At 46.4% G+C, this 13,807-nt stretch overlaps 1 protein-coding gene across 1 annotated transcript in view; it reads left to right on the top strand.

The window, feature by feature from the left end:
• The window catches only part of LOC141272399 (thyrotropin-releasing hormone receptor-like), a 248,184-nt gene extending 236,066 nt beyond the window's left edge, over positions 1 to 12,118 (top strand). Inside the window, exon 3 of the mRNA XM_073683074.1 lies at positions 10,033 to 12,118. Within this exon, the coding sequence (XP_073539175.1) occupies positions 10,033 to 10,443 (411 nt within the window). The 3' untranslated portion in view covers positions 10,444 to 12,118. The remainder of the gene's footprint in view (positions 1 to 10,032) is intronic.
• Positions 12,119 to 13,807: the final 1,689 nt, after the last annotated feature.

The raw sequence follows: 13,807 nt of genomic DNA, 5'->3' as shown, positions 1-13,807 counted from the left end.
TGCGCTGGGGTATTATAGGTTGTAGACTTTTTTTGAAGAGTTGAGTATTTAGGTTACCTTTAAAGGTTTCAATGGTGGGAAAGAGTTTGACCGATCAGGGTACCGAGTTCTACAGTACAAGGAAAGCTCATGAAGAATTTTGAAGACAGTTGTGTGAGGAGGAATCAATAGTAGAAGGTCTTGTGAGGACTGGATGTTATGTGTGAAGAACTATCAGGACTATGGTGAGAGATGATAAGTATCAGTATAAACTAATACAGAGCTCAAAATTCCCTGCACAGACTAAAGTCCCCTATAACTATTAGGTTGTCATCTGACTCTGCCGATATCAGCGGGTTCGGCTAATGTTATGGGGTTCTAATGTGTATAGGGGACTTTAGTCTATGCAGGGAATTTTGAGCTCCATTAGATTATACTATTAACTATCGTTCCAATTAATTTGTTTCTAAATGTTGCTGCTAAGAGTAATGCTCATCTACCATGACAGATTCCCATTAATCCTTTCATTTCCCACCCATTATAATCAACAGAGATTCTGACATTTAGCAATGTGCTAAAAAGCTATAATTGTGCAGTCTCTGTGGCATTATAGTCACTATCTGGCTATTGTCCATATGAGGCTAAAAGAAGTCCAACTGCTCACTAGAGACTATTAAAAGCCCACTCTCCAGGAGTCGTGACTTCCACTTTCTCAAGTCCCTGTATTTTCAAGACATCTGCTGATGTCTGTGTATTAATGCACAGTAATTACCACTGACACAGAGCAACAAGACAAAGATTCATACCTGTGAATATATAGTATTGTTTTTCCTAAACTGGGTCACAGAACAGAGGAGTCGGAGGAGGAACGTTATTTTCATTCTTATCTCCACCAGCACTGGAGACAAATGAGTGTGCGGTATTCTTCTCTAATTTCACTTAAAAATATGGAATCAAAGAAATATTAGTTAAAAGAAGAACGCCCACAGAGTTGCCTACTGACTGCATACAAATACATGGAAATGACAAAAATTGAAAACCATGAAATCATATGGGAAACTAAAGTATGCGTGTTATGCACACGCCCGGACTGACTGGCGTGTGCGGGTGTTGTGGTTCCACTGGACCATGGACCGGAGAGTGCCTGGAGGGGCGTGACTAAGTATCTGGCCGATCCGACCAAGGTGGCACGACGGCATACGACGCCAGTGCACCAGGGAGAAACCGGGCAGAGGGACCAGGTGCTACTCCAGGTCAAACTCCGGACACGGGGGTTGACCCACACTGGGATTACTGGAACAGGCAGGTTAGGCTGGCACAGACTGGTGGATGTAAGCAAACACGGCAGGTATGCAGATGGGTGGATACAGGCGAGTATGCAGGCAGGGAGGTACTGGCCGAAAGGACGGGCTGGAGCACAGAAAGGTTAAGACCCAGTACAGACTGGGTCACAGAACCGCAGATGCGGTAGACAACCACAGCAGAGAGGGAACGCCCGAAGCGGTGGGCAAGAACAGAGCAGGACGGGGCTGCAGGAGCAGCGAGCAGAAGCAGGGCAGGACAGGACTGCCGGAGCAGCGGGCAGAAGCAGGGCAGGACAGGACTGCTGGAGCAGCGGGCAGAATCAGGGCAAGACAGGACTGCCGGAGCAGCGGGCAGAAGCAGGGCAGGACAGGACTGCCGGAGCAGCGGGCAGAAGCAGGGCAGGACAGGACTGCCGGAGCAGCGGGCAGAAGCAGGGCAGGACAGGACTGCCGGAGCAGTGAGCAAAAGGGTCAGAGCGGAGCAAGGCTGCCGGAGCAGTGAGCAAAAGGGTCAGAGCGGAGCAAGGCTGCCGGAGCAGTGAGCAAGGAGTCAGAGCAGGACGGACAGGGCTCTGTTCACACGGAACAGACAGGAAGGGAAAGGCAGAGCCAGATACCCACAGGGTATTTGCAGTGAAGTAGCAAGTGGACCACAAACTCACAAACGGGAGTACAGAGACAACAAGCAGGAGTTAGGTACGAGTTCAGACTCTGCAGAAAAAGGAAAGGAACGGACATAGAGGCAAAACAGGTAAAGGATAGGAGAGAGTTCAGACTGGAACTGAGTGTACGGAAGAGACCGACACTGCAGCGGGATACAGGAGCGGGTCTGGGAATACGGCCCCCAGAGAGGCGGGACGAACAGGCAAGGAGCGTGTTCAGACAGGACAGACAAGATACAAGAACGGATCTAGGTAATCGGCCCCTAGAAGGCAGGAGGAACAGGCTAGGAGCGTGTTCAGACAGGCCTGGAAATACAGCCTCCAGGAAAGGCAGCAGGCAAGAGTACACAGACAGGACTCAGTTCAGACACGGGAACTGATACCGCAAGGCAGGAGACATAGACAGGACTCAGTTCAGACACGGGAACTGATACTGCAAGACAGGAGAAATAGACAGGACTCAGTTCAGACAGGAACAGATACCGCAAGGCAGGGACACAAACAGGACTCTGTTCAGACGGGAACAGAAACCGCAAGGCAGAGACACAAACAGGACTCTGTTCAGACGGGAACAGATACCGCAAGGCACAGACAGGCAGATCTAGGAATACGGCCCCTAGAAGGCGAAAGAACAGGCAAGAAGCGTGTTCACAAGAACAGACCACAGTTCAGACACAGAACTGGAAAACAGGCAGGAAAACAGGATAGGACCTGGCATGTCAGAGACAAAAAGCCGACTGACAGGACACAATGCTCAGGCGCCATCTTGAGGAAGAAGGTGGTATAAATACACAAAGATGGACAGCAATAGGCTGAAGGTGCAACAGGGGCGTGTCCGCAGCAGGTACAAGAAACAGGAAGTTCAGCGGGCGTCGCCCTATGCAGCCAAAACAGACAAACAGACAGCAAGGAGGGAAGCCAGAGAGACATTCTGGACTGGAGATCAAGTGCGCGCTCTTGCACAGTGGGAGATGGACCACCATGCAAGGACGCCGCCAGGTATGTTACAGTACCCCCCCCTTACGCCCCCTCTTCTTCAGGCCTGCCAGAATCTTCCGCAGGGAATTCGAGGACCAGTCGTTCACTTCAAGGAGATCACTTCCACTGTCCACAGGAAAAATTGATCTCATCTGGTTAGCTAGGATGCTACCTCCTATCCAGCCATCCTTAGCAACAGACGAAACGGGTGGAGTACCAGGAACAGCACACAAGGAAGTCTCTCTCCACATATTTTCAGGTGGCACCCCAGAGGGTACAGGAGACAACTGGAAGTCCTTCACCGGGTTGGAGGGGGACAGAGACTTGGGGGTAATCTCTGCTTCGAGGTACATCTTGTCAAGCTCACAGGAAGAAAATAGACGGGTTATCAGGTACATAATGAGGAAAAGTCACTGTCTCTTTGTTATCTGGTGGTACCCCGGAGAATTCAGGAAACAACTGGAGGTCCTCCGCCGGGTCAGAAGAGTGCAGAGGCTCAGAGAAAACATCTGCTTCAGAGTACACTAGGTCGGACTCACTGGAGGAAGCAGGCGAGGTATCGGGTACCGAGTATAGGAAAGTCTCTGTCCATTCACCACCAGGTGGCACCCCGAAGGGTTCTGGAGACAACTGGAGGTCCTCCGCCTGGTCAGAGGGGTGTAGAGACTCAAGGGTAACCTCTGCTTCAGAGTACACAAGGTCGGACTCACTGGACGAAGCAAGCGAGGTATCAGATCCAGGATATAGGAAAGTCTCTGTCCATTCACCACCAGGTGGCACCCCGAAGGGTTCTGGAGACAACTGGAGGTCCTCCGCCTGGTCGGAGGGGTGTATAGACTCGGGAGTAACCTCTGCTTCGGAGTACACTAGGTTGGACTCACTGGACGAAGCGAGCGAGGTATCAGGTACAGAGTAAAGGAGAGTCTCTGTCCTTTCGCTACCAGGTAGCACCCCGAAGGGTTCTGGAGACAACTGGAGGTCCTCCGCCTGGTCGGAGGGGTGTAGAGACTCGGAAGTAACCTCTGCTTCGGAGTACACTAGGTTGGACTCACTGGACGAAGCGAGCGAGGTATCAGGTACAGAGTATAGGAGAGTCTCTGTCCTTTCGCTACCAGGTAGCACCCCGAAGGGTTCTGGAGACAACTGGAGGTCCTCCGCCTGGTCGGAGGGGTGTAGAGACTCGGGGGTAACTACCTCTTTGGGGTACCGATTGTCAGGCTCACAGGACGAAGCGGACAAAGTATCGAGTACCGAGTGTAGAGAAGTCTCTCTCCATTTGTCATCGAGTGGTATCCCGGAGGATTCAGGAGGCAACAGGGGGTCCTCCGCCAGGTAGTAGAGGTGCACAGACTCAGAGGTAACCACAGCTTTGGAGCATCCTTTGACATGCACACCGGTTAAAGTGGGTGAAGCATCTGATGCCGGGTGCAGGAAGTTCTCCTGTGTGGAGTCTGGATGGGCAGAAGTCTCTTCGGGCAGGAGAACCGGAGCACTACCCATGCACATTACCCGTTGGGGCTTCTCCGGGATACAGGGAGATGAAGCTTCAGTAGGGACTTCAAGGTTGGGGTCAGGAGGTCTCAGGGAGGACAGACCCTGGCGTGACGGCTTGCCTCTACGTCTAGCACGTCTGGACTGCCTCTTGAGGTTGGGAGAAGTATTCCGGAAAGCGTAGTCACCCTGTGAGGATTCTGGGTGGGCAGTAGTCTCATTGGGCTGGAGGACTATTGCGCTACCCACACACATTACCCATCGGGGCTGCTCCGGGATATTGGGAGGTGAAGCTTCAGCAGGAGCCTCCGGGTTAGGATCATCGAAGACCATTAGAAAGGCCACCAGGAAGGCCATTAGGTCCAGGAGGATCGGATCCTGTGTTTCATATAGGGGGTTGATCCATTCCAAGGCATCACCCGCCAGGTAAGACATAATGAATGCCACCTTAACCCGATCGGTGGGAAAACATAGAGGGTAGAACTTGAAGTGTAGCATGCATTGCTCCACAAATGCACGACTTTGTCTTGGATCCCCATAGTAACGTGGCGGATCCGCAGGAACGAGAGCAGATAGATCCATCTGGACGGGTGCGTAATTCGCCTGGAACTCAGCTGAGAAAAAAAAAAAAATTTTTATTTATTTATTTTTAATGCATGTATTCGCTGGAAAACTTCTCAGAGAGCGAAGGCCGTGGGGCTCAACGGGAACCATGGCCTGAGCATGCTGTTATGCACACGCCCGGACTGACTGGCGTGTGCGGGTGTTGTGGTTCCACTGGACCATGGACCGGAGAGTGCCTGGAGGGGCGTGACTAAGTATCTGGCCGATCCGACCAAGGTGGCACGACGGCATACGACGCCAGTGCACCAGGGAGAAACCGGGCAGAGGGACCAGGTGCTACTCCAGGTCAAACTCCGGACACGGGGGTTGACCCACACTGGGATTACTGGAACAGGCAGGTTAGGCTGGCACAGACTGGTGGATGTAAGCAAACACGGCAGGTATGCAGATGGGTGGATACAGGCGAGTATGCAGGCAGGGAGGTACTGGCCGAAAGGACGGGCTGGAGCACAGAAAGGTTAAGACCCAGTACAGACTGGGTCACAGAACCGCAGATGCGGTAGACAACCACAGCAGAGAGGGAACGCCCGAAGCGGTGGGCAAGAACAGAGCAGGACGGGGCTGCAGGAGCAGCGAGCAGAAGCAGGGCAGGACAGGACTGCCGGAGCAGCGGGCAGAAGCAGGGCAGGACAGGACTGCTGGAGCAGCGGGCAGAAGCAGGGCAAGACAGGACTGCCGGAGCAGCGGGCAGAAGCAGGGCAGGACAGGACTGCCGGAGCAGCGGGCAGAAGCAGGGCAGGACAGGACTGCCGGAGCAGCGGGCAGAAGCAGGGCAGGACAGGACTGCCGGAGCAGTGAGCAAAAGGGTCAGAGCGGAGCAAGGCTGCCGGAGCAGTGAGCAAAAGGGTCAGAGCGGAGCAAGGCTGCCGGAGCAGTGAGCAAGGAGTCAGAGCAGGACGGACAGGGCTCTGTTCACACGGAACAGACAGGAAGGGAAAGGCAGAGCCAGATACCCACAGGATATTTGCAGTGAAGTAGCAAGTGGACCACAAACTCACAAACGGGAGTACAGAGACAACAAGCAGGAGTTAGGTACGAGTTCAGACTCTGCAGAAAAAGGAAAGGAACGGACATAGAGGCAAAACAGGTAAAGGATAGGAGAGAGTTCAGACTGGAACTGAGTGTACGGAAGAGACCGACACTGCAGCGGGATACAGGAGCGGGTCTGGGAATACGGCCCCCAGAGAGGCGGGACGAACAGGCAAGGAGCGTGTTCAGACAGGACAGACAAGATACAAGAACGGATCTAGGTAATCGGCCCCTAGAAGGCAGGAGGAACAGGCTAGGAGCGTGTTCAGACAGGCCTGGAAATACAGCCTCCAGGAAAGGCAGCAGGCAAGAGTACACAGACAGGACTCAGTTCAGACACGGGAACTGATACCGCAAGGCAGGAGACATAGACAGGACTCAGTTCAGACACGGGAACTGATACTGCAAGACAGGAGAAATAGACAGGACTCAGTTCAGACAGGAACAGATACCGCAAGGCAGGGACACAAACAGGACTCTGTTCAGACGGGAACAGAAACCGCAAGGCAGAGACACAAACAGGACTCTGTTCAGACGGGAACAGATACCGCAAGGCACAGACAGGCAGATCTAGGAATACGGCCCCTAGAAGGCGAAAGAACAGGCAAGAAGCGTGTTCACAAGAACAGACCACAGTTCAGACACAGAACTGGAAAACAGGCAGGAAAACAGGATAGGACCTGGCATGTCAGAGACAAAAAGCCGACTGACAGGACACAATGCTCAGGCGCCATCTTGAGGAAGAAGGTGGTATAAATACCCAAAGATGGACAGCAATAGGCTGAAGGTGCAACAGGGGCGTGTCCGCAGCAGGTACAAGAAACAGGAAGTTCAGCGGGCGTCGCCCTATGCAGCCAAAACAGACAAACAGACAGCAAGGAGGAAAGCCAGAGAGACATTCTGGACAGGAGATCAAGTGCGCGCTCTTGCACAGTGGGAGATGGACCACCATGCAAGGACGCCGCCAGGTATGTTACAATGCGCAATCATGCATGATGCGTCATATAACTATGCAAATCTTTACGATTATCTTTTGGTCAAAAATCAGTGTTAGGCAGAGGTAGCAGCAGTCGGTGGCACCTTGGATGGTATTGTAGAGCAAAATGATGTAACAATGGATATCCAAAGAGGAGGAAATATGAATCCTCCAGCAGAGAAAAATAGAAATTGAAAAATTAACAAAACTGTACAAGTCTTCTTGACCGAAAAAATGTACTATAGATAAAGACTCCTAAGGATCTAAATGAACCTTATTACCATTGATAAGGTAAGTTTGTAAGGTGTCCCAGGTGGCCAGTTCTATTGAAACAGATAAGAGGAGCAGGTAGCTACTTCTTCTCTCATCTATGACACAACTGAACTAATATCCCAGCATTGCATATTCTTTCATAATTTACAACTTCACAAACATCTAACCGTAGGCTATAAATGAGCAGGTAGGTTTTGGTCTGTCCGAAAGAATAAACATGAGTAATAGAATTGTAAATTATTAGCCCCAGAAAACTGCCTATGGCTAGACTTTACTTCCTGCCTCAGAAACCAATCCCAGAAGACATTTTTGTGAAAAAAATGATGATAATACTATTAAATGACAGTGATGGCCCCCAGGATGGTAAAGAAAAATGTTATAATGGTGAGCATCCAAATAGGAGAGTCATCCTCCAGGGACTTCTGCTAAAAAGTGAAATAAGGCTTACTACCATTGTGTAAGTTCTATTGGACCACAGTTAGGAGAGGCAGTTAGCCATGTCCTACATCATTTATGGCACTATTGAACTATAGTTACCAGCATTCCACATTTCTTCATATTCCTCACCTTCCCAACACTTCTAACTTTATAGGTTATAATTGAGCAGGGAGGCTTTGGTGTGTCTAACATATCTCTGATGACCAAATTAACATTTAGTCATTATCTCTAAATCATGTTTTGTACTGTGTAGATAAACAGAAGTTAAACAGCAGCATTTTTGCCAATAGACCTGAATTTGCCAGGGCAATCGCACATTCCAGAGTTAAAAAGTGCTGGGATTTGGCAAGAAATACTCAAAATTGCTATATTTTTCCCAGGAATTACTAGGTTGCTCTTAAATGTCAAAAATTTGACATTGTAAACCTAATCTGATTGTGGTGTACTACTGCTCTGTGAACTACATTGAAAATGAGATTTGTAGTCTGGTCTGGGAATAATAATCTAAAGATTAAAGTGAAATATGGAGGTGCTGGACCTGCAGAGTCATTCAGTGTTATTGTGAATTCAACAGCCTTTTTTTATTCTTCTTACATTGCAAAAAAGAAGGGCAATTATAAACTCCTCTGTGCTGATTTAGACTCTCTCTCTCTCTCTCTTTCTTTTCCAGACAATTAGTGGCTTTTCAATATTGTTATTCGTGGAAGATTTATTCTATGCAAATCAATTTTTTTGAGGGAAAATTCAGTGAATTCGAATTTGAAGAAGATCTACTCAAATCTAATAGGGATTCTAGACTGGATTTCTGCGTGACAGAAACAATAGTCTAATGAACCTGACTTTGATAGATGTCAGGCACCTACTTATTGTCCCTGAAAATCCAGCCAAATCTAGATCAAAAACAGCTCAGCATAAATGAAAAACTATATATGCATACTGCGCATCAGGGCACAATATAATTATTATAATTACACTGTATTTCCATTTCTGGCTGCATCATCTAATTGTCTGTGAACTGTTTTACATGGCGTTACCTGTAATACCGAGCACAGAGAGCATTTCATGATACTTCATTCATCACTTAGCGTTCCATCCTTGACACCCCTGCAGGCAGCCGCCAATAATGTCAGGAATACTTGGACTTACTGTAAATTTGGACACAGATCTGCTTTTTTGGAGCTGATCTGGAGAAGAACATCAACTTGAGTTTCTTAAACCACAATAGATTTATAGTTGATTATTTTTATCCTTTGACTTTTTTTTTTATTGACAAGACATTTATAAATTGCTTCTCCTAAAATTTCTGACATTCTGATTTTGGCATATTTCTGTGGACAGGAATACAGAAAGTATCTGGAGTCTAAGAAAGAAGTAACGTGGTTTTTGCACAAAGCTTATGTTTAATTTTTCAGTTTTTGTTTAAGTCTTTGGCGGAGAAGTGACAGACATTATTTCTTTCTCTTAGCCTTGCACAATTTCAAATTGTCCTTCCTACAGCTTCATGATCGACTTCACCAAAAAACAGTGTCAGGAACTGGAAAATTATAAAGATGTCCTACCTGGACAACGCATTCTTAGATGGTAGCTACATTGGAAATATGTTCCCTACCTAAAGCATATATAACACCAACATGTCTGGCTGTACTTCACATACAGTATGTAATTTGTCATGACTCACATTCGTTCATATCTCCATTGAAACTCACAATCATACAAATTAGGGACAATTTCATAGAAACCAATTAAACTTACCAGAATGTTTTCGAAGGAAAGTGGAGGAATACCGCTAATATGGAGGGAGAATAAAGTACATCCATTCTACGTGAGCAGCTTCAATTCTGGCAGACTTAAGTCATCCTTGTTTTACATGGATGGCCATTCATCTGAATGGCCAACATGTAAGATTTTCTCTATAGCTCTGTTGTTTGCTGGGTCTGCCAAATACAGGACCAATGGTGTTTAACTGATTGATATTATTCTCACTCTCTGAAAGGGTTTGTCTCTGATGTCGAAACCCCCTCAAAGACTGCTGATCACACATATTATATTCCCGTATGTTCCAAAGACTTTAATAAAATGAATGACCCTATACTCACTTTTCTGTGAAATAATGGACACTGTATGAATTGACATAAGCAACTTATGGTGCAGTTTTTGGGAAAAAAAAGCAGTCATAGCTTTATAATCCTGGACAACGCCTTTAACTTTATTCTTACAGTATTAGATTATATGCCATATTCTGCCAGTTCTTTGACCAAATTTATGTTTTTCTTATTAGGTAACCAAGATGTTGGCAGTTGTCGTGATATTATTTGCCCTTCTCTGGATGCCCTATCGTACTCTGGTGGTGGTGAATTCCTTCATGGATCCCCCCTATCTCAATGTTTGGTTCCTTCTATTCTGCAGACTGTGCATTTACCTTAACAGCGCCATTAACCCCATCATCTACAACCTAATGTCACAAAAGTTTCGGGCAGCCTTCAAAAACCTGTGCAAATGTGGACCAAAGAGGACAGAAAAGGCTGCCAGGTACAACGTGCCCGTCTACTACAGCGCTATGAAGGACAGTTCCCATGACAGTCCTGACCATGACTTCACAGTCCAGGAGGACATCAATGGGTTTCCTTCTAAAAAAGTCAACTTTCCTGAGAAATGTATAAATACCACCACAACCTACAGCGTTGCATGATTTGTCTTGTTTCATTGTCCACTTGAGCATTTTTACTGTCATGTACTGAAATCTCTGTTGTACAAGGTGACGGACCAATCAATTACACACACTAGTTGCCTCCCTGTGTGCTCTATACAAAATTGATCAAGTGATTTCTGAGAAGTCACTGATGAGTGATATTGTGGTTGCATAAAGTGTGCAGAGCTGAGATGTGATGCCTGAGGGGGCCCAGAGGTCCCTCTACCACATAAGATTACACCAGTACTTCAGTGGTGTGAAAAAGTGTTTGCCCCTTCCTGATTTCTTATTCTTTTGCATGTTTGTCACACTTAAATGTTTCAGATCACAAAACAGAAGATAACACAAGTAAACATAGAATGCAGTTTTTAAATGAAGGTCTTTATTATTAAGGGAAAAAAAGAAATCCAAACCTACAGGGCCCTGTGTGAAAAAGTGATTGCCCCTTAAACCTAATAACTGGTTGGGCCACCCTTAGCAACAACAACTGCAATGAAGAATTTGCGATAACTGGCAATGAGTCTTTTACAACGCTCTGGAGGAATTTTGGTTTACTCATCTTTGCAAAATTGTTGTTGTAATTCAACCACATTGGAGGGTTTCTGAGCATGAACCACCTTTTTAAGGTCATGCCACAGCATCTCAATCGGATTAAGGTCAGGACTTTAACTAGGCCACTCCAAAGTCTTCATTTTGTTTTTCTTAAGCCATTCAGAGGTGGACATGCTGGTGTGTTTTGGATCATTGTCCTGCTGCATAACCCAAGTATGCTTCAGCTTGAGGTCTCGAACAGATGGTCGAACATTCTCCTTCAGGATTTTTTAGTAGACAGCAGAATTCATGGTTCCATTTACCTCAGAAAATCTTCCAGGTCCTGAAGCAGCAAAACAGACTCAGACCATCACATTACCACCACCATATTTTACAGTTGGTATGATGTTCCTTTTCTGAAATGCTGTGATACATCTTCCAAAAAGTTCAACTTTTGTCTTGTCAGTCCACAGAATATTCTCCCAAAAGTCTTTGCAATCATCAAGATGTGTTCTGGCAAAACTGAGGCATGCCTTTATGGTTTATTTGCTCAGCAGTGTTTTTTGTCTTGGAACTCTGCCATGCATGCCATTTTTGCCGAGTCTCTTTCTTATGGGAGAGTCATGAACACTAACCTTAACTGAGGCAAGTGAGGCCTGCAGTTGTTTGGATGTTGTGACCTCTTGGATGAGTTGTCGCTGCGCTCTTGGGGTAATTTTGGCCGGCCGGCGACTCCTGGGAAGGTTCACCACTGTTCCATGTTTTCACCTGTTTTGAGTAATGGCTCTCACTGTGGTTCGCTGGAGTCCCAAATCTTTAGAAATGGCTTTATAACCTTTTCCAGACTGATAGATCTCAATTACTTTATTTCTCATTTTTCCTGAATTTCTTTGGATCGCAGCATGATGTCTAGCTTTTGGTCTACTGGTCTACTTCACTTTGTCAGGCAGGTCCTATTTAGGTGATTTATTGATTGAAAACAGGTGTGGCAGTAATCAGGCCTGTGTGTGGCTATGGAAATTGAACTCAGCTTCCCAAAGATGTGATAAGCCACAGATCATTTATGTTTTAAGGGGAGGGGGCAATCACTTTTTCACATAAGGCCCTATAGGTTTTGATCTCTTTTTCCCTTAAAGATAAAGACTTTCATTTAAAAACTGCATTTTGTGCTTACTTGTGTTATCTTTGTCTAATATTTGAATTTGTTTTGTGATCTGAAAAATTGAAGTGTGACAAACATGCAAAAGAATGAGAAATCAGGAAGGGGGCAAACACTTTTTCACAGCACTGTATAAAAGACATATGGTACAATGTGGGTCTATTACAGATTTTGCATTGGCGCCTAAGACCTTCAAGTTACAACTCTGTGTTGGTCATTACGTCTAAATTTCCCCTCACGTTTACCGGGTTGTTCACTATCTGGACGGTTATAGGAAGTTTCGCCCCCAGCAGTTCGCCCCCAGCAATTTGCCCCTAGCAGTTCGCCCCCATCTGTTCGCCCCCAGGTACATTTCATCCCCGCACATTTCGCCCCTATCATTTCGCCCCCAGGAAGATTCGCCCCCGCATATTTTGCCCCCGAACGGGGGCGAACTGGGGGCGATATGTGTGAGGTGAGATGTGCGGGGGTGAATCTTCCTGGGGGCGAAATGATAGGGGCGAAATGTGCGGGGGCAAAATGTACCCAGGGGCGAATTGCTGGGGGCGAACTGCTGGGGGCGAACTGCTGGGGGCGAAACATCCAATTCCCATCTGGACAACCTATTTTCAAATTAAGTAGTCCTCCTTGTAAAATATAAATGACAGATACTCATCTCCTGCACTGGTATCATTCTGGTGATATTGGTGCTGAATTTGCCAAAGTTCGTGTGGCATTGTTATGCCATGTGAGCTCTGCAGCCAATCAGCGGCACTATTGGGCTGCTGCGCTCTGTCCTCAAATGGCCCAATAGAACGGCAATTTATTTTTTCACGCCATTGTCCCATCCCCTGATGATGCCAAGAATTTGGTGAAACATGTTGGGGGGGACGTGCGGCATGATTCATTTTATGCATTCAGTATTTGCTTTTCTCTTTGCGAATAACACCCCGGGGTGCCATCTTTATCACTATAGATTGTTATTGAACACAATGAAAACAGAAGACAGTTTTCTACATGGCAAATATGAAGTGTTTAATTCAATACCCTATCTAACGTATAAATTTTAATTCAGTTCAATAAAGGCTACGTTTTATGATCTGTTAGTAAGGGGTCATATCTAGTGTGACTTTGCCCTTTTAGGCAATAGGATTATATCATTGTACCCTTCCCAGGTCAGTTAATCCTCCTAGTATAACTATAAAGCTTACTTTTTTCAAGGGAGACTAATTTAAGAGGAGATGTTCAGGTAGTGGACAACCCCATTTAAGGCTATGGATTAAGGTTAAACTCAAGGTTAATCAGACTAAAACAAAATGTTCCAATTGAGTGCCGACATGAATGGGATCCACAATATGGCTGCTTCCACTGTGTGTAGCTGATGGTCCCCTTGTATATGAAAAAATAAAATGTAAATACTAATCCAGAATTGGTGCCAAATCCCTTAGAAAAAAATGTCAGGCATCCAGTGCATTTTTTACAGGATGGCTTCTTTATTACTTATATGGAACACTAAACATAGAAAATGCACAAAAAAATGAAAAATATCCCAGTGCATCTTATCTTAATCTTTTCGTTTTTCTTTAATCTTATTTTGTCCCACGTTACATGTCACCCTTATCCTTCTTAATTATTCTTCATGTCTCTGTAAGAAATTTGGCTGCAGCAGGAGCCTCCCCCCTCTGCTCTGTCTGC

This window comes from Phyllobates terribilis, unplaced genomic scaffold, assembly GCF_046119375.1.
Source record: "Phyllobates terribilis strain yellow unplaced genomic scaffold, ASM4611937v1 Scaffold_5__5_contigs__length_657084704, whole genome shotgun sequence".
NCBI lineage: Eukaryota > Metazoa > Chordata > Amphibia > Anura > Dendrobatidae > Phyllobates > Phyllobates terribilis.
Note: the sequence above shows the minus strand (reverse complement) of the source record. Positions and strands in the feature narration are given on the sequence as shown.